The sequence below is a fragment of the Carassius gibelio genome, chromosome A16 (assembly GCF_023724105.1).
Source record: "Carassius gibelio isolate Cgi1373 ecotype wild population from Czech Republic chromosome A16, carGib1.2-hapl.c, whole genome shotgun sequence".
Classification (NCBI taxonomy): domain Eukaryota; kingdom Metazoa; phylum Chordata; class Actinopteri; order Cypriniformes; family Cyprinidae; genus Carassius; species Carassius gibelio.
In genome coordinates, this window is record NC_068386.1 from 9020044 (window position 1) to 9045630 (window position 25587).

Genomic DNA, 25587 nt, shown 5'->3' on the forward strand with positions numbered 1-25587 from the left:
AGCAAGGGGACACGTGTGAGGTCATGAGATTCTGCCACTGGTGTGCGGAGGTCAGCCTGTTTATCTGCTTCCTCTTGCCTGCATGCCACTACACTCAGATAGGATGCTGGGGGACAAATTTAGACCTCCAGCTCACCCTCCATCTGCCGTGGCTAGCTGTAGGCCTGTATCCATGGGAACCGGGGCCAGGTTGCCAAGAGTAAGAGCTGGAAAGTGAAGCACTAACTCTTGATTCGTCATTCTGCTCAACTAACAATAAAAAACACAATTTTAATGGATCTGACATGATGACAACAATGAGTTATTGTCTTCAAATAGAGCGTGATCGGATTATTATGATCACTTAAAAGCCAGCACGCTGCCATCAGTTTTGTAAGTATTGTTTTTTAATTATACAAGCATTAGACAAAATGAGCTCCTTTAATCAAGACGGTCTACTTATTTACTACAGTCCTGACAAGCCGCCACGCGGCCTCTGGGGTTCTTGAATTTACTCTCAACTCCTTAAAAAAGCCCATGTTATAGATCAGCTGGGTCAGCTCACCGAAACCACTAGAAACAAGCCAACCACATCCAGTTGAGAGATATTTATATCATTCTTGGTGGTGCAATTAGCATACGACGAACAAGGTGACATTTCTGTTATCAAATCTGGCGAGTTGTCACTAGGAGAGTGGGAGGCAGAGAAAAAGCAAGAAGGGAGAGCTTTAAAACGTGTTTTTCCATTCCTGTCTTGCGTCTGTGGGCTATTCTAGGAAATGGCATGACGATTTTATTATTTCATATACTCAAGCATACTTATTTTACATTTTCTTCCCAATATGTAAGACTTTCTACATACAAAGGCAAGTTTGCTATATATTTCATCCACAGTCTATGATCCAGGTCAGATTACCATGCCAGCATATCTTGAAAGTGAAACCAAACCTAAAATACAGTTGGATTTTAGTGACTTTTCTGTGCGTTTAAACATTTGTGCAATATTAATACTAACTAGAGTTTAAGGAAATGTTGATAGTGCTTTGGGATACAAGTATTATTTTACACTAGGTGAAAATAGTACATATCATTGCTTAAAGTAATTATTTAAACATTTCATTTGTTTTTGTTTTGTTTTTTACATTTAGCATGCACGTAAATAGGAAACAAAATAGGAAGTAGGATGGTGTTGTGAAGTTTGAGAAGTTTCCCTCTTCCTCCATATGTTTGAGAGAGGGAGCAAGAGAATAAGGAAAGAGTATATTGCACCATCTTTTATCCCATTCTCCTTGTGTCCTCAGTTACTCCTTCAATTGACCTCTGCCTGGCTTTGTTTTCTCGCTATTGTTGATGTTTCATGAGTCTGTTACAGAAAGGCTGACAAAAAGTGTCAAAATAGAGTCTTTTTATTTAGGGCTCCTGTATTCATGGTCCAGCATCATTTTTTTTTTTCTGCTGCCTACGCATAGTCCAAACCCTTCTCTTCCACTTCTCTTTTTCTTATGTCAAAGCCTTGTTTTTTTTCTCTCTCTCTCTCTCTCTGGCAATTTTAGTATCATCATTATAATTTAAGTGAGATTTAAACATAATCAAGCAAATATTAAATGAATACTTATTTCTTGATAGATATGAAACAGAGCCAGAAATCAATAGAACTTGTTGACTAAGGTCTCTTCTTAATGGCGATTATTGCCATTGTGAAGATTTGACCATATGCTTGCAATTCTAGTTTTCTATAAAGATGATATGAGTAATGATCATTTTTGTTTGCTGCTTTGTGATCACTAAGATGGAGATTGGAGATCTTATGTGCAAACTTACTTTCAGTATTCTCTGTCTGCATGAAAATGTCGTAATAGAGGGTCTCCCAATCCAGTGTATTGCAAATAGACACCTATAAATAATTCACATAATGTTCTTTCCATCCGAAAGCCTCTTAATTGGTCTGTTTAAGAGCCACATCAATACCGTGTCAGAGGCCATTAAGTTTTCTTTCACTTATATATGACGGATGAACAGACATACATTACAGAGTGATAAGTCTCTTGTCTACATTTGTCTTTCTCTCTGCCCTTTTAGTTTAAATCCGTTTGTATAAATCCAGACAGAAACTCCAACCATCAAACAATGTATTTCTATAATAAACTGTATGCACCATTCGCAGTAATAACCCTGTGCAAATCAGGTGCGTTTGTTATAAATTTGTTGTTCAGATAATTTTCAAGTCAAATGTACACCTATTTCATGAATAATGATGAAGGTCTTAGTATTGTCATATCTTCAACAATTGCTTGCTGTTGATAAAAACACTGTGTAACCAAAACCTACCTCTGCGCTGAGAATGCTCATTAAATTGTTGCGCATCACTCAGCCAGCAGCAGCTGTTTGAGAGAGCAAACTCAGAATCTGTCAAGTTATTTCAAGAGGAAAGCAGTTTTTCTGCTCACTGCTTTTTCTTCAGTGAACAGGAAGTAAGGAAACCGAAGATACTGTAGTTTATGTGAACGTATGGACAATGTGTAAGGCACTTCACTGAAACAGCAAATAATTGCACAAATCCAACATTTTTGTTGATTTCCAGTTAAATTCTACCTAATATAAATTTAGATTTATGTATTTTACCAGATGCTTTTATCCAAAGTGACTTACAGTGCATTCAGGGTATAAATTTTTTACCAGTATGTGTATTCCCTGGGAATAGAACCCACAGCGCTATTTGAATAATTTAAAATTAGCAAAGCAGTAGTTGGTAGATTAGCTTGCTGTATTTTTGAATAGTTTACCTAGTCTCCCATGGACTAGTCTCACATAGCCAGACCTTCAGACTGACGGCTGAAGGCCTGGAATCTATGGCAGCTTTCATTGGCCAAGGCCTGCACATCCTGTATAACTCAACCAATCCGATGACAGCTTCGACACTACTAAAGTGTTTCCACTTTTGTGTCCCATATGCATCAGACGTTTAGTCAACGGACCGTGGACGTGACGTCTAAGGCTGAGACTACCCGTAGCAAGACCTTCAAACTGACAGCAGAAGGTCTGGGAACCTTAGCCACTTTCAATGGCCAAGGACCATCCAAAAGGTCATATGACTGACAGATAAAGCAACCAATAATGTTTTGTTTTGTGTGTGTCATGTTTAGGGATATGGAAATGTCCCCACAATAACAGACCGGTCTGTAAAACTCTTGGACATATATTAAAGATTCTATGCCGCAAGCTGTAAATTTCACATAATTTTGAAAATCCAGCGATTAGTTGATCCTCATAAGCACTCATCACTGTCACAGAAGCAAACACAATGGCAATAGACTAAAGGCCCCGATATACTTCAAACAAAAAGTCAGTTTCTTACTTTATTTTATTAGTGTTTATTTATTTTATTAAACTGGATGAATTATTAAACCTTTTTATATTTTATTTGGTGTCATGATTTGATAAAAACAAAGGTATATAATTGTGCGTTCCTGTGGCATTTCATTTATTGTATACCTTTTAAATTTGCTTACTGAAAGAACAACAGCAGCAGCAGCAGTATGGTGTAATCTTTATTTGAAACACATGTATTTGGTACTTTTAACTTTTATCTTTACTCTTTCCTCTGATTCTTTTCATGGCTTTGGAAAACTTGCATCTGAGGTTTCTCTACGTCACTTTTTGCATAACTCCGGATGGTTGACACCAAGCTTCGTTGCAATTTATTTCTAGGAATTAAATGCTATCTCTGAATCTTTAAAATCTATCCGCGAGTGATCGTACAGGTGCAGATATACCTGTGGCAGCTCAGCAATGTGACATAGTGTATTCATGTCGCTAGTGACTAGGATCTGTTGTTCTCCTTCCACCTGACCTCCGTTGAATGAGAAATGAGCCGGGAAAAAAATTTGCACGTCAAAGAAAGTGGAGTTCCAGACCACACCCACCAATTGTGTAACTGCCACAGACCAATGGAAGCTCAAAGGTGTTTAGGAGCCAAAACGAATGCCCCCAGAAAGTTTGTTTTGGTGAGCTGCTTCTACTTGCTGAAACAAACTCAAAAAAGGAAGTTTGTTTCTGCCCGATTTTGTTCGAAATGACATCATATCAGTTTGTTCTTCGACTTCTTTTAAATTATATCGGGGCCTTACCCAACACTAAACTCTTCTTTTATGTTTCTGTGTCTCTACAGGGCCAGTAAAGTGACAAGCTGAAGATGGGAGACAAATAATTATTATAGAATTATTCAATGTCAGCAGAGAAAGTGCCTCAAAAGCATCTTGAGACAATCTTTGTCAAGCCCCATTGCCAGGCATCAGCCCAAAAGACACACAAAGATGAATTTCAAGGCTATATGTGAACAGGAGAGGCAACATTTGGCACACAACCAGTACTCAAATTTATGGCGGCTGCATACTGACACTGTTTAATTATGCCTTTGTTGGTTAAGACACCATCCAGTATCTTACATTAATTATGCCATAAGACAATTAGCCCCCTAAAGTGAGTGTAAAGACTTTTTCCTGTCAGAAGAGGATTGATTCAATGATGTTTATCGGATTGGTATTCAAAGAATCATTCTCAATGCATACTTAAGGCCTCCTCCCAACATCTTATGGAGGCGGAGGAAAAGCAGTCAGCTGATGGGAAGCAGTCTGGTGGACAGCAGCAGCCATCAGAGTCTTTTTTAGCAGCAAAGCTGCCTCAGTTACAGCAACAATCTACCTCGCAATCTGTCCAAGGATCACATGGCCACAGGCAGCCTAAACACTTTAAAATGCTCCAAAGGCAGAAGCAGCAGCAACAGTCACAGGTGGGTGAGTCATCTTGGCAGCTTACAGAAGTACCCGGTCCTTCAAGAGGCAGCTGTTCAGATCCATCTCCCCGAATTCATAATGTTAAGCAAACTCAATCTCTGCCCAGTGTAGAAGCACAGGAAGGCACACCATGTAGACGCGAACGTAAGCCCCAAAAACCAGGGAAATATGTGTGCACATACTGCGGCCGTCCTTGTGCAAAGCCTAGCGTCCTCCAAAAACATATCCGATCCCACACTGGAGAGAGACCATATCCATGTGTCCCATGTGGCTTCTCCTTCAAGACCAAAAGCAACTTGTACAAACACCGCAAATCCCATGCGCATCGAATAAAAGCAGGGATGGCTTCAAGTCGTGAAGAGACCAGTTTTATTGGGCCGGAAGGTGGAGCTTTGGGAGATGAACAAGTAGAAGGTACGGAAGGAGAGAGTACAGGTTCTGAGGATGAGACAGGGCAACACCAACCATCTACCTCACAGGGCAGGCCAACTCTGAAAAAAAGTAGTAAAGTGGAATTGTCATTTGTAGAGGAGGGTCCCCAAACTGAGGACTCACAGGCAGTCAGGCAAAGGTTAGCAATGAGGCTAAGTGAGAGGAAGCGAGCTCCCAGAGCATCTTCAGATGAAACCCGATCCTCACTGGGTCCTGGCAGTAAGGGGAGCACAGAATCTGGCTATTTTTCCAGTTCTGGGAGTGCTGAGCACTCCCAAGTGAGCCCACCAAATGCCAGTGCTAAGACATATGCTGAAATAATTCTAGGAAAGTACGGACGCATAGGACAACAACAAAGAATTTCACATCAACAACTGCAATTATCATCATCTTCAGGTCAACAGGAAAAATCTGTCTCTTTCACTGTACCTAAGACACAAGTAATTGAGCATATAACTAAGCTAATTACTATAAATGAAGCAGTGGTGGATACAAGTGAAATTGATAGTGTCAAACCAAGACGTTCCTCACTCTCTAGAAGAAGTAGCATTGAGTCTGTAAAGTTCTCTTCACCCAAAGAACCCTGTGTTTTTGAACCAAAAGTGGATGCACCAGGCTCTTGCGTCTCTGCTGTTCAACTTGTTCCTGGTGGTTTTGCAAGTGAATTACCTGGCTCATACCTGGCTGAAACAGAAACATTGGCTGGTCAGAGGTCCAGTGCTCTTCTCTTTAGGAGTCAATCAGTGCCATCTTCTTGTAATACTCCAGATACAGCTTCACATGGCTTTCGTCTAAGTCATTCTTTTGATGATCAGCAGGCCATAGCAGCTGAAATGAGGACTGGGCCACATCAACGAATGTTACGACGTCAACCTGCTATTGAGGTGCCGGTTGGAGTGGACCTTAGTATTGAGGATGCAGGTCCTTCTTCTAATTTGAAAGAAATAGAATTAGGAAAGAAGCCAGACAGGGAATTACACCTTCATGAGTGTGACATTTGTGGGAATCACTTGAACAAGCAGGACTCTTACACATCACACAGACTAGTGTGTATGAGTAAATTTCCACATTGTCCACAAAGTGAGGAAGACAGCTATTTTACTGAGAATCAGCCACAAACTATGAGCTACAAGTTCAAAGAAATGGCTATGGCTCTGCGCAAGAGAAAAAAAAAAGAAGAAAGTCTTGAGGAAGACCCTCCCAGTCCAGGTCCAACAGCAGTGTCTTTCAGCACCCAGCCTCCATCCATGCTAGTCAGTATTGATAATCAGGGCCCACCTTGTGACCTTTCACAAAGTGAGATAGAAAGGAGGTGTCCCTGGAAAGAAATTTCTGTTATCCAGCATACCAGATCCTTTGAAAAACAGGAAAGCATCTCTATGGCAAGTCAAGAAGCACAGCCAGAACAAGAGCAATCCCAGGAGCCAAAACCAGCCTCCATATCCCGGTTAATCCGTCAATCCAACATTCAAGTGCCAGAAATTCTGGTTACAGAGGAGCCAGATACCAAAATGGTCTCCCATCCAGCAAACACATACACCTCTAAAGAGTCAGAAAAGGTGGAGGAATTCCAGTGGCCTCAGAGAAGCCTAAGTCTGGCTCAGCTCCCTGCAGAGAAGCTACCGCCAAAGAAGAAGCGTCTCCGTTTGGCTGAGGCAGCCCAATCCTCAGGAGAATCTAGCTTTGAGTCAGTATCCCTGCCACACAGCCCAAGCCAAGAGAGCAATGTTTCCCATGCCTCCAGTCGATCTGCATCCTTTGAGGAATCAGGAAGGCCAGACTCTGAAATGCAAAGTGGTCCCTGGAGCTCCCAAGTGTCCCACATGCTGACTGTTCCATCAAGTCTCCATCAACCCCATCATTCTCACAGAGAGATGCGCCGCTCAACCTCTGAACAGGTATCTGCAAGTCCTCCACACCCTTCACAAGTAGAGGAAACAAGAAGTAAGTCATTTGACTATGGGTCCCTCTCTCAAGGGCACACTTCTGCTACTTGGAAGGAGAAGAGAAAATGTCTCTTGGTGAAGCACGGAACCCTTGGTGAAACTGAACAGGAGGAGTCATGTAAACCTGTCATCTCAGCCGTTTGCCAGTCCTACACAGGTCATCCTCCATTTACAATCACAGACCATAGAATGGGAGGCAGGACCTCTAGGCATATAGAAAAGACCTTGCAGCTTTTCCAGTCCTCTCTTTCCCTCCCACCAGAAGTTTTCCCCCTTCAACAAGCAAACCCTGATTTTTGTCCCCCAAGTCATTTCAATAGATTCCTTCCTGTAACTACAGCAGTTGTTTCTACTCCGATGTTTCAGCAAGACTTCCTTCACAGTGAGCCACCTCTGTCACATCCGAGACCCATAGAATATGTAGAACGCCTTGGATTACCAATTCAGCCACTCACCACTTTATTCCCTCTACAATCAAATCACAATGCTCAGGCTGTTTGTTTGCCAGGTGGATTGACTATTCAGGTCCCCTCAGGGCCGCTCTTCAGTGAGTCTAGGTCATCACCTTCCTCCTTGAGTACACCCAGTCATTCACAACAGCAGTTAGTTGTCCGCCACAACCCCTATCCAGTGATTGCTCCTTGTCTTCAACAGCTTATGCCAGAGATGTCTCTTGTGGTGCCTGTGCGCTTACAGACCCACATTCCTACCTATGCTAGTGCCATGTATACAACCATCTCACAAATTTTAGCCACAGCGCAACATCCAGTCTGCTGCACAGCTATGGTAATCATGGGTAAGCTGGAGGAAGACAAGCTTCAGAGATCTTACCTTAGGCTTCCTTCACCTAACCCCAAGAGCTATATTCCCTTGCCGCTGCCTATCGAGCATGGAGCAGGTGCTTCATCTGATGACAGCTGTGGGCAGCTCAGTGCTGGAGGAAGCAAACGAATGCTGTCACCTGCAGGTAGTCTAGAACTCAGTTTAGAGGCACAGCGTCACCAAAAACGGGTGAAAGAGGAGGAGGAGAAAGAAGAGGTTGACAAGGAAGATGATGATAACAAATGTAACAGTAAATCTCAGGGGGTGAGTCAGGGAAAAATTAAAGAGAGGCTAACAGTGGAGATTGTAAGGAGGGCCAAAGATCCAAGAGAAGTTATTGAAGCTGAAAAGTTAAGCAAGCAGGACATAACCAAACACAAATCAGAAACCTTGAATGAGAAGGCAAGGAAAGAGGCAGGACATCAGTATTCTCCAAGAGTAACAAGTCCAGAGAAATCTGTGGAACCCTCATTCCCCAGTTTGCATACCACTACATCTGTCAGCTGGTGCTACCTGAATTACACAAAGCCCAACCCCTCTACACATAGAGATTCAGCTTCCGTCTATTCCTCATGGAGTGTTAGCATGCATAACCCCAATATACCTGGCTTGTCCACCAAAATATTACTGTCCCTGCTGCGCTCCAAACAGAAACATTGTGCTGAGACATACACTATGGCTACAACTCCACCTCCAACCACTGACAAGCTGGTTCCAACTGACAACAAGGCGACCAGTGCGTCAGAGGTAAACATCACTGTAATTTTTCATTTCAACACATTGCCGAGATTGTTAAATAAGAAATTTTATAAACTGCCTGCTGTTGTTGTTGTGTATAAATTTACTACAGTGTTGGTTAAGTAACCTGTCTGTCTGGAGTGTAGGTACATGCCTCCCCGCCCAGCACACCCATCAAAGTAAAAGAGGAACCACCATATGAAAGAGGTGAAAAAGAGAAGAGTGCTGATGACGTGCCCACTACCTCGACGCAAAGTGAGGCAGCACGTATTTGCATTTTTGAAGGCGGGTGAGTAAATTTATTTAAGTAAAAGTTATTTTTTAAACTAGCTTGTCAAGCTAAGATGCAGTCTAGCTTAAATAGTTAAACTACAAGCTACTAAAAATACAGTTTTGTAAAAATAGCAATTTAGTGTTGTAATGCAACACTGCTGCTTATTAGAACAAGTAGCTTGTTACTGGAAATGTATTATTTAAAAATAGTTGAGCTATATATATATAGCATATACAGTCTAAAGTCATGTTAAGAGATGTTTATTATCTTCCCACCATGAAGGTGCATTTTTGTAAGTGCCAATTACTGCACAGTTGCCGCTCAGCTTGAGGTTTTCTGTTTATTTGCTGTGTGAGTGACAAAGACATGGTGGTACAGTTGAGACTATGAAACATTAGGGACTTCATTTATCCTACCTTTTTCAGTTGTCTGCAAAATTCACGCCTTGCTCAAAGGTATGAATTTGGATGGCATGTTGAGCAGGTGCTGATTACTTAGACAGTAGCTCTGCAGCTTTATTTTTGAAGTCTGCTGCTCATTAATGTTATGCCAACTATATCTGCATAGCACAGCTAACATCAAGAGTAAAAATAACCTTGAATGAATAGAGTAAATACTGAGATAATAATTTGTTGTTATTTTTTAGGAACTATTACTTGTTTAGATGAGATTATCAAAATACCACACAACATTAATAGCCGTGAGTGCATTATAAAGGGAAACAGTTAAGATTTTAATAATTTTTCAGCCCGGGTTTGTTGTAGATGATTCGAATAATATCATTTTTAATATAAAAATTAAAGCACAGCAGAATGTTTTATTAATGGATAATAAAAAGCAGAAATAGGAAAGCTGACCTGTAAACATCAAAAGCTTTGGATTCATTAGCTGGGTCTCTTGTAGTCATCTGCTTTTGCGGGGCTCTCAGTGTGGTTAAGGGCTTAAACTGCGGCAACAGCTCACCACAGCCTGCATTTTTATCCCTGCTTCCTTTGTCTCTCTCACTGCCTTTATTTCTCTCATACGGCTCTTCCACCTTGCACACCCACGCACTGCCTAATCACATCAGTCTTTGCGCTCTCTGTCTCGCACACACACTCCATTTTGTCTCCAAAACTTCTCACATCCATCAGCACTCTTTTGTCTTTGCACCTCTCATAGCTGTTATTGTTGTTTGCTTTCTTCCTCACGAGTAGAACACAATCTTACTGAAGGACAATCAAAGGTACCAGTTTTTCTGTAGTCACCGGCCCCTTTCAATGGCACCTTTCTAAAAATAGTTGACAGGTGTATTTGTATATTAAAATACTTTAATGTCATCCCTCTGATTGCATTTGCAGTGTCCTGAATGAAAGCTGGGTCCTACAAAATGGAGTGTTCTAGATTTTTTTTATTTTTTACCTAAAAACAGATGTTTAGTGAGTCTTTGTCTCTCCACCCCATCCATTTTTACATTTTTAATGAAAGCCAACAGACAGCTTTCAAAATGCATATGCTGTCTACATAAACAAGGTATGTTTGTTAACCCCAAGAGGCTGATTAAGACCATTTTGATTGTCTTATTTCACCCTAAATGGGTTTAGTTTGCAATGCTGACTGACAGACTCTGCAATTTTACACTTATTGCATGGCTGCTCATCCCAAATAAATACATATATATGGGTATGAAATGAGGATTTTGGTTGTTATCTTTTTATCTTAGATTAGGTTAATGTCTCTGCTAAGAAGAATAGTCCACTGTGACAAAAATCTGCACAACAAACACTAGAACAATATTACAAAATTAATTTATATGTATAAATTATGTTGTTAATCTTCAACACAAATTACTTTCTCTATGGACTAACAATCTAGCATATTTAGCCTCAGTGTAACATGTCCTTCTTTCTTTCTTTCTTTCTTTCTTTCTTTCTTTCTTTCTTTCTTTCTTTCTTTCTTTCTTTCTTTCTTTCTTTTTGTCTCATCCAACTCTCTCTTATTGGTTGTAGCCAAATTTCCTTTGAAGAGCAATGTTTTATAAATTCATTTTAGAACATATAGGTTTGTCATTAAACACAACTAAATCCCTTGTGCAACACATTATTTATTGGGTAAACTTGTATTATGTAAGAGAGCTTCAGTAGACACATGATATGGAGTTAATAGGTTTTTATGTAAGGCCAGTTTTATCTATCTGTTCTGAACTGGGATTGTGTTGCCAGCAAAAAAACACCTAGTTTTCAGCCAAAGCGTGGTTTCTTGAGACCATCAGTGGACTGACAAGTGCTGAAAATATAGTGGCAGTCCAGATCTCTTTTAATGAGGGATTCAATGTTTTGGAAAATTCATATCAGGATCCTGTCAAAGTGTAGTATATTATTCATCTTAATGAGTCTATTATTTTTATTAACCTTTCTGTCTGTCTGTCTGTCTGTATCTCTCTCTCTCTTTCTCTCTTCTGTCTCACTTGAGCAGGTATAGGTCAAATGAGGACTATGTGTATGTTCGGGGTAGGGGAAGAGGAAAATATGTTTGTGGGGAATGTGGGATTCGCTGCAAGAAGCCCAGCATGCTAAAAAAGCACATTCGCACTCATACAGATGTTCGCCCTTACGTCTGTAAGCACTGCAACTTCGCCTTTAAAACCAAAGGTAGACCTATACCTCTTTTTCAAACTCATCGCATCCTGTTACATCACAGTTCCTCTATGTTTGTCTCTCTTAGCACAAAATGGTTTAATTTTTGTATTTTGTTATATCCTTTGTCATTGAGAATATCTTTTCCTCAAAGGGAACCTTACCAAACACATGAAGTCCAAGGCCCACGGTAAGAAATGCCTGGAGATGGGAGTGTCAGAGTCATCTGTGGATGAGCTGGAAACTGAGGAAGCAGGTAGGATTGCCAAAAAGAGTTGTTGTGCTTTGATGGAAACTGTAATATGTAAATGCAGCTTGATAATATAAACCATCTTCAACGTTTCTCAGTAATGATTCATTGCATTACATAAGTGAGGAATTATTATACACATTCAGGCATGGTTTATTTTCTTACAGGTACATGCATACAGAGTACATGCATATTGCTCACCCTTTGGGCGATAGACTAATTCAGAATCATATTCTACTATATTTAGATATTTTTTAACTTGTTTGCTACATTGGTGCTAAAGTGATGTCAACCTTGCAGTGTGCTTTCAGACTTGAAAGTTGAAAGAGGCCAATGAAAATCTCTCTCTCTTACTTAGTCTACAGTTGACATTTCTCAATCTCAGTGTATCTAAAAGCTACAAGGACATTTCATTCAGCCCCCCTCCATTCACTAGATTTTAAATGTAGCTGATGAATGAAGCACAACTCAAAAACACTTCTTTTTTTTTTGCATTAGAATGTTATATATAGCTTTATTTTGAGGATTAGTGAGAGTTTATATGATTTTTAGGACAAGGGAAATTTTCATAAATATCAAGTTGAGTTGCCACTTGCCTTTCAAACATTTTTTACTACCATTCAAAAGTTTCTGGTCAGTAATTTTTTTTAAGGATGTATCGAATTGATCAAAAGTAATGGTCAAGATATTTATGTTATAAAAAATTTATATTTTCTGTTCATCAAATCCTGAAAAAAATAGAGAGTTTACACAGAAATATTAAACAGCACAACTGATTTTAACATTTATAGTAATAATAAATGTTTCTTGAGTACCACATCAAGCTCAAATCATCTCAGACTGGCTTCTTGAACATGACAATGAGTTCACTTTACTCAAATGGCCTCCACAATCACCAGATCTCAATCCAATAGAGCAGCTTTGGGATGTGATGGAACGGGAGATTTGCATCATGGATGTGCAGCCGACAAATCTGCAGCAACTGCTTGATGCTATCATGTCAATATGGACCATAATCTCTGACGAATGTTTCCAAAACATTGTTGAATCTGTGCCACAAAGAATTAAGGCATTTCCCAAGGCAAAAGGGAGTCCAACCTGGTACTAGCAAGGTCTACCTAATAAAGTGGCCAGTAAGTGTATATTAACAAAAACTACAAAAAATAAATAAAAAATCACTAAAATTTAACTAAAATTAAAACCGAAAAATATAAAAATAAAAATGAATTCAAAATATTAATAAAACAATAATTTCAGCAAAATATTTCACAATATTACTTTTTACTCTTATTTTTGATTAAATAAATAACGCCTTTGTGAGCAACCGTGACTTATCAACCTTAGACTTTTGAACAGTAGTACCAAAATGACTTCTAAATCTTAACTGGATTAAAAAGTGTGACCCTGATCCCGGCCTCCCCATTGGTTCATTTTTAAGTTGTGTCTATTTGTTATATTTATGACCCCATCTGTTTCTGTCCAACAGGGGACAGTGAGGAGCGAGTGTGTGGGTCAGAAGAACAGGAGGGTCACCAGTTCTCTGATGCTGAAGATTCTGAAACAGAAGATGATGAGGATGAGGAAGAGGACTTCTCATCCCATGATGAACCATCTTCAGTCTGTTCCACTGATACTCGACAGTCCACGGGTGACCTCTCTGAAAGTGCCCAAGGCTCACAGACTGAGCCCTCTGACCCTACAGCAAAAGAGGAATACTCTGCTCCCCACAGACCATGGCCTGGCATACGAGCCGTGTCTCCAGGCAGCAAGAGGGCATCGTTCTCCCGCAAGGGCTGGGAGGTTTCCCCAAGGACCTTCTCCCCTAGCAGTGAAGGCTCTCCCCTTAGAAGCCTGTCTCCTAGGCTTGAATTGTCCTCACCTAGCCGTCATCTCTCTCCTTCCCCAGAGAGGGGCCCATCACCCATCAGAGCCCTCTCCCCTCTCAGGCCTCTGAGGCCTGTATCCCCGGCGCGGTACAGGAGTCCCAGAGCTCTCTCCTCTCATATGCCCCTAAAGCCCCAGCATCGGCCACACAGCTCACCCGCAGGGCTCCACTGGGAACCTAGCCCACCAGCTACTGAAGGTCCAAAGGTGGGTAACACAACACAATTTAAATAATATTTTCAGTCCAGGCTTATTGGAAAACTGTGTCTGTGGTGACAGTTCAGCAAAAATATATTACATTTCTTCTTGCATGTTTTGTAGAACTTTTAAAGTGAAATGTCCAGTGAGTGTGCTAGTACAAAAAAAAGAGATGTGGCATTATTTTATCATGTTGGTGGTTGTACGGATTGCGGCAGCTCAGAAAAGAAAGGTCAATGCTGTGTCAAGTTTGAAAATAACATGCTTACAGCAGCTGCCAGAAAAGACAAACATGAGATAAGTGCAGTTTTCTCAGAAACAGATTAAAGCGATTGTGGCAACTTTTTTTATACGTTGTTTGCTGTACATAAGGTGTGAGTTCAGAAATGAAAAGTGCTTTGTTACATTTAAAATGAATGTACTACCTACACTACTTAATCCTAACTAACAAAGGCAAACTTTAGTTAAAAGCACCGTTTTCTCAGAAACATGAACGTGAATTTGTCAACTTGGTATGTATTACAGCAAAGGCATGCTTAAGATAATATTGCACTTATGCTGGATTTTTATTTTGTATTTTATTTAGCTTCAAAATGCCACTGTCAGCAAGCAATGTGTTTGACAGATTTTTCTGGATTTTGTGAGAAAAAAAAATTTGATAATTAGAAAAATATTTATGTATTTAAACTTAAAAAATAAAAATTTAAAAATTAAAAAAAGTTCAATTAAGAATATATACTGTTGAGGAAAAATTATTAACAAAAACACTGAAAGATATTTACAATGCACAAAAAGTGTTTTTAAAGGAGAATAATCCATGAATCCAATGTATCCCAGTCAAAATGTGAGTTATGTTGCAAATGCATTCAACATGTTAAAACATGGAAAATTATTTCAACAAGGAAACATTGTATTACTCTTTTACACTAGTTTACTAATGTGTCAGATTTTCACAATGACCCTTTTTACAATGTTAACATTTTGCAAATTTTTGTCAGTTATAATGTCGGCTAAATTATTTTCGTTGACTAAAATTAGAAGCCATTTCAGAGTAAAAAAAAAAAAAGTTTGATTGCAATGTCACATCTCCCTCTACAGGACAAGCCTGCCACTCCAACTCTACAGGAGCGTATACCCCCGGATCCCTGCCTGCTTTCCCCATCCCTACGCTTCTCTCCAAGTGAGTCTTTCCCTCCCGCTCCTGTGTCACCATGGACCACAGACCGCATGTTTAGCCACCTTCCTTTACACTCCCAAGATCAAGCCCGCATGCCATATCACATGATTCCCATTGGGGGCATCCAAATGGTGCAGCTCAGACCCCGATCACGCCCCAAACTGGAACGACAGTCATCCTCCACCCCTTCGCCCACCTCTCCCAAAGAGGACTCCCCTTTTTCCCTCACCAGGAGGGATTATCCATGGATCTCGCTTCCGGAAACCAGTCCACAAAGAACTCTGGCAGACAAAAGGACAAAAAGCCAAGATGAGGGAGCCAGCCGGTCTGATCGGTCTTGTCCCAGTACAAGTTTAATGTTATCCAAACTCCCCCCTTTACAACAAGATGTAGGGGAGCAAAAGACTGCAAAGGTCGGAAAGCAATATGGCGACTCGAGCTCTGCCACAAAGACTCGCACCTTCAGTCCCGAAACCTTTAGGAAAGCAGTGACAGACAGCGATGCAGGAGCTGAGAGAATCTCACAGGAAGGAGCGAGTTCTTCAGGTGAAACAGACAGCTGCGTGAGACTGAAAAGCCTGTAGCGCCGGCACTCAGGGGACGTGGCTCTTTTTCAGAAGGATGTTCAGGATCTGACAGTGCACCTCAGAGCCAGGAAGGTGATCCAGATAGCACTTAAAAGCCTCTGTGCACAATTGTGAACTGCTTTCTACTGCTTATACTACTATTGTTTTGTTTTGTAATGCGCTCATTTTTTTATATCCAAAATTTTCAATACTATTCGTAATTTGATAATTGTTTGTTCTGCAATATTCAAGATTGTAATATGATGCATTTTTTTTTTTTCTTGGAAAAAATATTTCCTTAAATTGATTACGTCTGTCCCTCCTATCTTTATTGACATTGCCATCCTAATATATCTATTTGAATATGTATATGTACTTGTAACACATTAAGAATGGGTATGAATACATTTCTAAGCGACCAAGATAAACTTAAATCAAGAGTAATTCCAATATTTCGTCTCTTGTCCAGTATTGCACAAATTCTAGTGATGTGTGCCTTTTTCTGTCCAGATTTACTGCTTGAAGTGTCAAAGAAGAAAAGCTGTGAATTCTTTTCATGAATATAGATTATTTTTTTCTTTATACATTAGGTTAAATGAGACAGGCATTGCTGTTGAATAAACAAGAAACAGGTTTGGCAGAGAGCCTTGCAGGGAAATTGCACTGAAGTCATTTTTATAATAAGTGATTCAATGATTAGATCAATTGTCTCTGTACAGATAGAAAGTCTATGGTCCTTATTTATTGCCATTTGAAAATAAGAAAATGCCTATGTTTTGTTTACTTTGCTTTTCAAAGGGATTTCTATCGTCATTTTTTATTATTCTTTACACTTTTTGTTAATAGTTCTTTTTTTTTTTGTTATGACCTCAAGACTTGAAATGAAGAAACTGGACAGGCTTTCAGTGAAGTTGGTCAATAGGTGAGGTTCTGGATGGATCAAATGCTCTCCAAATTTGTCACAGACATTTTGCATTTCTGAACCAATAAAGGTGCACCAGGAATTACTGAACCTGAGTATGATGGTGTCCAGTGTTTTGCATCCAGCAGATGGAGCAGTCTGTTCATTCATGCCTCTTTCATTCTCATTTTCTAGCGCTCCCACTCCCACAGGGACAGTCTGAGACATGGCAGATCATCTGTTCACTTCCTAAAGGCAGTTTGTCCAAGGCTTTTTCAGTCTCTTTTTTTTTATTTTAGTTCATTCTTCTTGTAATGTAATTGTTTTTGTTTTATCCATGTAGAGTTTAACAGCTGCATGTGATGGATGTGTTGGCCGTGGAGAATGCTGCACAGACCTTGAAGCCACACTCTCATTTCCTCTGAAATGCTATCGGCATAAGCACACAGTAGGACAAAAAACTTCATGTGAGATATGTAATCATTTATGGCAAATTTCATGCTTATATTAGATCACTACTTTTAATACTACTAAATAAGTGCACTTAGGCTCTGTGTGAATAAGAACAGACCATGTTCTGTCAGTCTGGATTCCTTCAATATGAAATGCAATGATATTGAGTTATATTCAGTTATATGATCCCACCAGGACGGCTTTGTGTAATTATCATTCTCATGCCATGAGCCAGAAATGTAAGTAATACAATAATTAATAAATCGAAATCTACAGGTTAAATGGGTCAAGTGATTCAAATTTGAATGTGGTTCATGCTAGGCGCAGTTAGTGCCATGCCCAGATCTTTATTTGCCTTATCCTTATCACTTTCTCTTGAATACAGTCTGGTGTAAATATTAACCGTTCTCATTGAGCGATACACTCCACAACAATGCATTTTATTTTCTGTTTCCGTTTTCGAAACAGTCTGGCATTTGGGATTGTCTTTATACAACACTGGAAGATACAGACTCAAGGCTGTGCACTTGTGTATATTACACACTTCAGTTTTTCCCCATAATTTTTTAAAGAAAGCAAAAAAGCTAATTAGTTAAAAGAAAATCCCTATATAGAAAATCTACAGTTTTTGCAGGATTATTCACTTTTACTGAAATAATTAAAATATTGTAAGAAAATTATTATTATTATTTCAATCAATAAATGTTTTTATTTTGTTTCATGTGAAGTTGTATCAATAGATAAGATGTAAAATATGGCACTCCAAAATTTAAAGGTCACATTTATGAAAAGAAGTTCCGGGGAAACACAACATTTAATCATTAATCATTATATGTCCTGCTATGCTTTAAGTGTCTGTTTATCTTTGTACTTTGAAAATAACAAGGCTTAAAGCATTTTAACTGTACAAGTATCACTGTTTGAGACTAATGGTTAGATACTGTATTAGTTGAGCGCAGTGGATCTAATCACATTATCCGTAGAACTATTTAACAGACCAGCCTTTTACAATTGTGATAGGCCTAATAATGAGGAAGGTTTCTTGAACATCAAATGAGCATATTAGAATAATAATTATAATTCATTATTATTATTTCTGAAGGATCATGTGACACTGAAGACTGGAGTCATGGCTGGACTGGAATCAAAGGAATAAATTACATTTTAAGATATATTAAAATGGAAACCATTCTTTTAATTAAAAATAATAGTTCACAGTATTGTTTTTACTGTATTTCTGATAGAATAAATTCAGCCTTAATGAGCAATAAAAAAAAAACAGTCATCATATGAAATAGCAGCTCTATGATCTACATGCTCTGAAGGAAGAGACCGGAAAGAACATGATAGGATTTTGGAGGGATGAGCACATTTCCTCTGTCTGTGGAATGTGTTCTATCATTCTGCAGTGACTTCCTCCACAGTGTCACACATTCTTTCATCCATCTGCAGAAGATGGGATTTGGCAGCTCTGAGAAGAAACTCTCTGCCAAATGTCTGCTTAAGCTCATCTTTTGCTCACAAGATATATATATATATATATATATATATATATATATATATATATATATATATATATATATATATATATATATATATAGGGAAAAAAGTTTTACTTCACAATTCCAAATATTTGCAGTGCATAACATCTTTCCATCTAAGTGTGGAATGATGTATGCAATCTCTATAAAAAGCACTGATTAGTAATTCAATAAGATTTCCATATTAATATTCATATCAGCATGAGGGACTTTTCTCAGCTGCAATGAGAGAAATACTTTAGCAAACTTTCATCTGTGTTTTAGGATGCAGCTGATAAAACATGCTAATGAAAGTATGAGGTGAGATGATTCTGTTCACCCCACAGAAGCTGCTGCTGACTCTTGTGCTGGATGTCTGTGAATGGACACTGTGCACATCCCACACTAGGGGGCTGCATTTGCAAACTCAGCCCGATACCTGCGAGGCTGTGCCCATGTTTCTTATCTTTGCAGGGGAATTGGCAAACTTTCACGGAAACCCAACGTTGCTCATGTACTGATGAACATTGCTCCTCTTCAGTTCCTGTAAGGTTGATTTCTTTGGCAGTGCAGAGGCACTCCATATTTATGGTCACCCTTACAATGGAATGTACCTTTAATAGTGATAGTTTAATAGAGTTTTATTAAGTTTTATTTATATCGTCATTTTTATGTAGGGATTGTATTTTTATATTTCACATTTCAATTTAATTTAAGTTTAAACATTTTTTTGTTAAAATCTTTGTATTTTTTATTAGTTTTTGCTTTTAATGACTTGCTTTTTAATTATTCTTTTTAAGCATAAGTGGTGACATTAAGTGAGTGATTTATTATACAATTTAATACAAGACTACTGTATGTGTAAATGTTACATATTTGATCAAAAGTACCCCAACAGCTCTTTAATAATATCAAAAGGAAATGAACTGCTTTATGCTGGACCTTTGTGCATCAACACAAAATAATCAAATCAATTTTGAATTATGATTTCATATCTGTGACTAATTTGTATTATCAGAAACAAATAGTGGCCAGAGGACACAGGAAGCTTCTTTGCCCACTGTCCTCCCACAACTCATAGACAGGAGCTACGCTCCAGAATCTTCCTTCTTTCCACGGGACATTGTCTTTCCCTGCAAAGTCCATGCAACGAAAATCATGCAAAGCAGCAAATCTGCTGATATCCTCTTGCGACTCCTCTTTTCCTGCTGGCCCTACACAGCTTCTCACCCCAAGTCCCATTTAACTGATTTAGATTCACATTGTTAAATTCCAGGCAAGAAAGATTAAGTTATTTTTTGTTTTGATCATAATTGTTTGTGAGCTTGGGTCTCTTCCTCACAAACAATCCAGTGGCCCTGTTTGCCGAGGGGGCAGCAGAGATGTTTGGAATGTTACAGGTTACGAAGACAAGCTGGAGTTGTGTAACTACCACCCATAACAGTCAGCCTAGTGGGGAGTGGTGCATATCACGAGCTATAAGTGTGGCCAAACAGGACGGTTCAACATTAGACAAGCACCTGCGGCTGAGAGATATTGGGATTGCTTAGGTGAACATCTGCACTTTTTTCTATCGAAACATACATGCAACATGGAATCTAGAACTACTCTGATCTTCATTTTTACCATGTGCACAATTCTTCTTGAAGGTAAAATATTTGTATTTGTGTGTGTGTGTGTGTGTTCATTAGATTTTTTTATTTTTATTTCATGTGTTTTTTTTAATTATTTTCTAAATGTAACAATATTTAATTTATAAGTGTGTATGTATATATATATATATATATATATATATATATATATATATATATATATATATATATATATATATATATATATATATATATATATATATATGATAACTATTTTGGAATTACGATTTAAGTTTTACTTGATTTTAAACCTGTAAACTTGAGATTTTAAATATGTTAACTCTGCCTTCATTCTCAAGCTTGAGATAAACCATTTGTCATTTTATTTTGATTAATTTAAATTCACTTTAAACTTAGCTTTTTAAATACATTTTAAACATATGTCTAACAATATGTAGACACAGTCAGGGACTTTCATTTTCATTTTGTTCAAATCTGTCGCCTCAGTGTCGACAATTAAAGCTAAAATTGATAATTCAGCACAGATGTGTGTAATAAAGCTATAAACTACAGCTGCCCGCTACTCATTAAGATCATCTGAGACCTTGTTCGTCATTACATAAGATAGCGGATAGAAGTGGGACTAGAATGAGGTGATAAATCAAAATCGTAAAAGTATAATAATAACATGTGGTTTATGAGGCTCATCATTTCTCTGAGACTCAGTCTCAGTCTCTTTCTGAGCTTTTTGACCCAAAATGATTACAGATGAGTTTTATGGACCGCAATATATCTCTTGTCTGCAGGCTGGGGGTTGCCTCTAGTGCCCCAGACTGACCCAAGTGACCCATCTGCAACCCATAGGGTCAGGAGCAAACGCTGCTCCTGCAACAACCAGCTGGATTCGGAATGCCACTATTTCTGCCATCTGGACATCATCTGGGTGAACACACCAGGGTGAGTGTTCACCCATGCATGGGCTAACCTGCGTTAACCACAAAGTGAAGGTTCAGCCAATGGAGGGTGAAAGGAAACATTAAGGACATATTCAGTAAATCTGTTTCCATTTAAGTAAATCATTGCACATTTGTGACTTCATTTATAGTGTTTTTAGAATTCCAAAAGATTGATTTGAGTTATTGTGCATTTTATTGCTGTTTATCTAGAATACTTTTGACACCGGTTGTAATTCTCATTCTTAAAGTTAAGAAGTACAAAGTCCCATTGTGGTTAATTCCTGTGATGCCTTTTCTGATGAATTAATCATTGACTGCATGCTGTCTGGGTGTCTCCTCTCCTCCACAGTAAGACTACTGTGTATGGATTGGGCAGTCCGCTAACTCGCCGGCGCAGGTCTACAGGCCGCTGCTTCTGTGCCAATCCTGCAGATCGGACATGCAATGTATTCTGTCACTACAGGTGAGCCTCATCTCTCATCTCACATGATGCCTATCAAGTGACAGCTATATGCAAATTTGTGGGAAGTGGCAGTCATTGGTATTCTTCTTCAGAAGGCTCATTTAATGTAAGGGTGTGCACGATTGGGGTGTGTAGAGATAGCATGAGGGCGTGAGGTGATACCAGACAAACACAGTTGGAGAATCCAGACGATATGAAAGGAGAGTGTTTTTGAATTTGAATCACTAAGATGGAGAGAGTTTCATCTAATGAGTCAGAGTTTAGCTAATAGCTTTCAGGCTATAACCGCTATTTGATCCCACAAGAAAAAAGAAAAGAACATTTGTCATTATGACAGGCTGCTAAGTCATTAAGGCAGTCTTATCTATTATCAGCTTTTAATCACTGTTATGTATGCATAAACGATGCAGTTGTGTTGTTGTAATTTGTTGTTATGAGAACCAGATAGATGATATATTAGATTTTTCCACAAAAACTGAACTGCTTTCCTATTAATTGCTGAGAAAAACAGCTAAAACCTGCTTTTAACTGGTCTCAGCTGGTCTCTCAGCCTGGATAGCTGGTTTAGTGTCAGTGTTTTTAATCATTCATCAGCTGGAAAAGGGCTCACTGAAATTGATTCCATCTATATTGTTCATTGGTGTGAAAGGGCATTAACTAGCTTCAAGTACAATGCTGCTAATGCTAATGTATTTTTAATAGCATTTTCAGCTTTTCAAAATAACCTTTTTTTTTTTACATTTAAAAAGTTATTTTTTTTCCCAAAAAGTAGCATTGTAGCGCAACCAAACATGATATAGTTAGCAATGATTTGTTTGTAGTGTAGTGCAACTACTACTTTCCTAAAGGGTAGCTTAGCTGTACCTGTAATGAGTAGTGGTGGAGCATCACCAAATCCTTCATTATGAAATTAAAGTGACATATGAGTGACATATCATTTTTTTTGAAGGTGCTTCCCCTACACTTATTGACTTTTTAAATATTTGATTAGCCATTATAGCAGTCATCTAAGACAATGCAGAGTTATTGGGACTAATTTAACTAATGCACATATTTCTCTAAGCTCTGAAAACCATGCCATCACGCTGGTGCACCCATCTGAACCTGTGCCTGAAAAACAGGAACAACCCAAATCAGATCATGTGACTGCCCTAATTAACTCCGAAAATGCCAGTCCAGCAGTTCTGGTTTTAGGGAAGTCTTCCTCCCTTGGAGCTCAGTCAAATGTCATAACCTTCCTCAGGTAAGGCCAAATTACACAAACCATGAAATTCATGTTTACACACCTTATTCTTCAAATGCGTCAGTACCATTACTTACTACAAATCCATCTAACTTTTCAGGAAGCTGGTTAGGGCTAGAGCCAAAGCAATGGGAAAGGCATCCAAGGCCAGTCAACCTGGCTACAGATGAAGTCCTTACATGGGAGAGATGGAAGTGTGAGCACTTGAACAAAAGTTGACCCTTGTGAAACCAGGGGCAGCAGAACATGCATAGGCTGCGATCTGGAAGTGGTATTCCTCAAGGACAGTCCTGTGGAAACTGAGCCTCTGTTGCAGGTTTAAGACAGAATGGCAGAGATGAAGTTGTGTGCGACGTAAAGGAGATACTTGTGAGTTATGGACAAATCAGACCTGTACATTGGGAAAGCACAGATGAGGTTTAGGTGTTAGCAACAGTCCTGTAGTGCAAACAGGACATTAGCTAAGTGGCTATGCTAGAGATACCTGACAGCATCATAACTAGTCAAAAACACCACGTTTGAACAGTTTGAGGTAAAATAGACAAGTGCTAATGAAAAGTTGGTTGGAAGAGCACAAATAGGAAGAAACTGCAATACTTCTATTTATTGGCACCACTGAAGCAGACCTTCATCTTTTAGTTTTATTTTTCTGTTTAACAAAACAGTCCTATATGTTCTAACACAATCTGACATAATGACAACATTATCCTCATGGTGCAGCTGATGTTATGGTTATTTTAATATTAGCAGCCAATGAGCTTGCTGTAGCAATTGCAGCACATATCAGAAACCCTCCACCTTCCCCAGCTCCACCTGTATAGATCTGCTGGGGGGGTGATTTCATGTATATTATATATGAGGGTTATTTCATATGTGTTATATGTGCAGCAGCAGTATTTCTTATATGCTCACAGCAGCATTTTTGTGGATGTACTGGCAGTAGCAAGTCTCTGTACTTTAAACCAAGTATTACCTGACCTTTAAAGTTGGCTTAGATAGTAATGATAGTAATACAATAGTTATGGAATGTTTCAGTGAATATAGGATAAGGATGACCACTTTGTATGGACTTTGCTCTTGTTTTTCATATCAATCCAGCTTTACAGCATTAAGTATTCAAGTGATGCAGACAGTTGTGTTGTTGCAATCTGTAGCTGAAGAACTTTCCTATTTATTAGCACTGGAACATCTTGGAGTGCTAAAAGTGTAGTGTACAGAATAAGTATGCACTTTAAGATTACTTTTGGCTGTTATACTAATATATATACATATATATTTGTTTAATCGTTAGGAATTTTGTAGAGAAAGATTCCTGTATTGTATATAAACAATATGGTTTTGTTATAAAATTGATATTATTATGATTCAATTTGTATTCCATATTTATTTTCACATACTCTGAATTTGATTTGTTATTAACAAAGAATCCTAATAAATTCATCTTAAATTATGTATTATTGCTGACCCTAATTTTGTGTCCTTCTCAAGTACATTTAAATGTCACCCTGCTGTAGTCTTGTCTGTCACCGACAGAAACTGAAAATTGCCAGATTATGTTCAAAATAAAGCAATAGCCCTCAATAACACTTCATGTTAAAACATCCTTGGCATAATCTCTTGCATACATAGGTTTGTATAATTGCCCTGGATCAGTGCCTATTCCTTGGTTGACAAAGCACCTTGGCATGAAGACTTTTGAAGGGTGTGTACATGGTTGAAAAGTAATTAGTTTGAACACATTGACATGTTGTTGTGATGTGAAAGATAAGAGTCTTGTAGAGCAGGTGAATTGAGCAGGAAGCTTGCAGCCGCATGGGAAAAAAAAAACAATGCCAGAACAACAACAGTCTTGATGGTTTCCATCTTCCTGTCATGACTGATTATATAGGCCAACAGTGCACATAAGGCTAGTTTCCAAACTCCAAGACCTTTTCCTTATCCTAATTATTTGACGTGTTCATCTTTTTAGTCTAATACTATTGCACATTTAAACTGAGACTAAAAACATGGGCATTACTTCATTGTTCTGTTATTTAATATGTCATACATTGCATGTTTACTGTATGTGTTTCATACCAATCCCAACATTCCTTAAGAAAATTCATAACCTTTATTGCCTCAAGGTTTCTCACCATGTCTGCTCATTTAAACGTGTTTAGTAAGTGTGAGAAATGCAGCCACATGAATGAACCGCATTAACCGGTGGTGAGATAACTGCAATTTCAATGAGCACCGTACTGAGGAAAAACATATACGTCAACATTACATCACTGTACTGAAATGAAAAGCCTTATAAAACTGCTTTTAATTATCAAATACTGCGCAACACAGGTAAAAGAACTTGAGAGATTTTGAGAGTAAGGAACATTTCATCATTTAGTCATTGGCCAGTCTTTTCACAATAATAAAGAATGGGACAGTCAAGCACCAAATATTGTGACTTGTACACTATATTCCAAAGTTGTTATTCAGTGTAAATCTGGACCCAATTATCAAATATTGAACAATACAGGTAAAAACTAAGAATTTGATGGATTCTGGGATTTTGCAACAAAAAATATAAATACATAAACTAATAAAATACAATAAAATAAATAAATGAATAAAAAAAAAACAACAGGAACCCAAAAATAATAATAACAATAAATCTCTTATCATTTACATACCTTCATGATGTTTCTCCTGGCTACTCTTTTCAAAATAATTTTGACTGACCTAGTCAATCACCAAATTACAATATATATTATGTCTTGTGCACTTTAATGTATTGTATGTGACAAACAGA

The 25587-nt window shown here is 38.5% G+C and overlaps 2 protein-coding genes across 5 annotated transcripts in view; both read left to right on the forward strand.

The window, feature by feature from the left end:
• LOC128030522 (transcription factor HIVEP3) overlaps window positions 1–18307 on the forward strand; it is a 61389-nt gene extending 43082 nt beyond the window's left edge. For 2 of the 4 annotated variants that reach the window (XM_052618224.1, XM_052618223.1), the window contains exons 2-7: window positions 4148–8719; window positions 8857–8999; window positions 11439–11614; window positions 11754–11855; window positions 13336–13940; window positions 15030–16686. In XM_052618224.1, the coding sequence (XP_052474184.1) occupies window positions 4571–8719; window positions 8857–8999; window positions 11439–11614; window positions 11754–11855; window positions 13336–13940; window positions 15030–15692 (5838 nt within the window). In that variant the 5' untranslated portion in view covers window positions 4148–4570 and the 3' untranslated portion in view covers window positions 15693–16686. Of the gene's footprint in view, window positions 1–4147; window positions 8720–8856; window positions 9000–11438; window positions 11615–11753; window positions 11856–13335; window positions 13941–15029; window positions 16687–16770 lie in introns of those variants that run through there. The other 2 variants (XR_008187924.1, XR_008187923.1) reach the window with 2 other exon arrangements.
• Window positions 18308–18754: 447 nt separating this feature from the next.
• LOC128031016 (endothelin-2-like) lies at window positions 18755–24205 on the forward strand. The gene is made up of 5 exons (XM_052619189.1): window positions 18755–20197; window positions 20947–21097; window positions 21446–21559; window positions 22623–22802; window positions 22903–24205. Exons 1-5 carry the CDS (start codon window positions 20140–20142, stop codon window positions 22970–22972), a joined length of 573 nt encoding a protein of 190 aa, XP_052475149.1. The 5' UTR covers window positions 18755–20139; the 3' UTR covers window positions 22973–24205.
• The last annotated feature ends 1382 nt before the right edge of the window (window positions 24206–25587 follow it).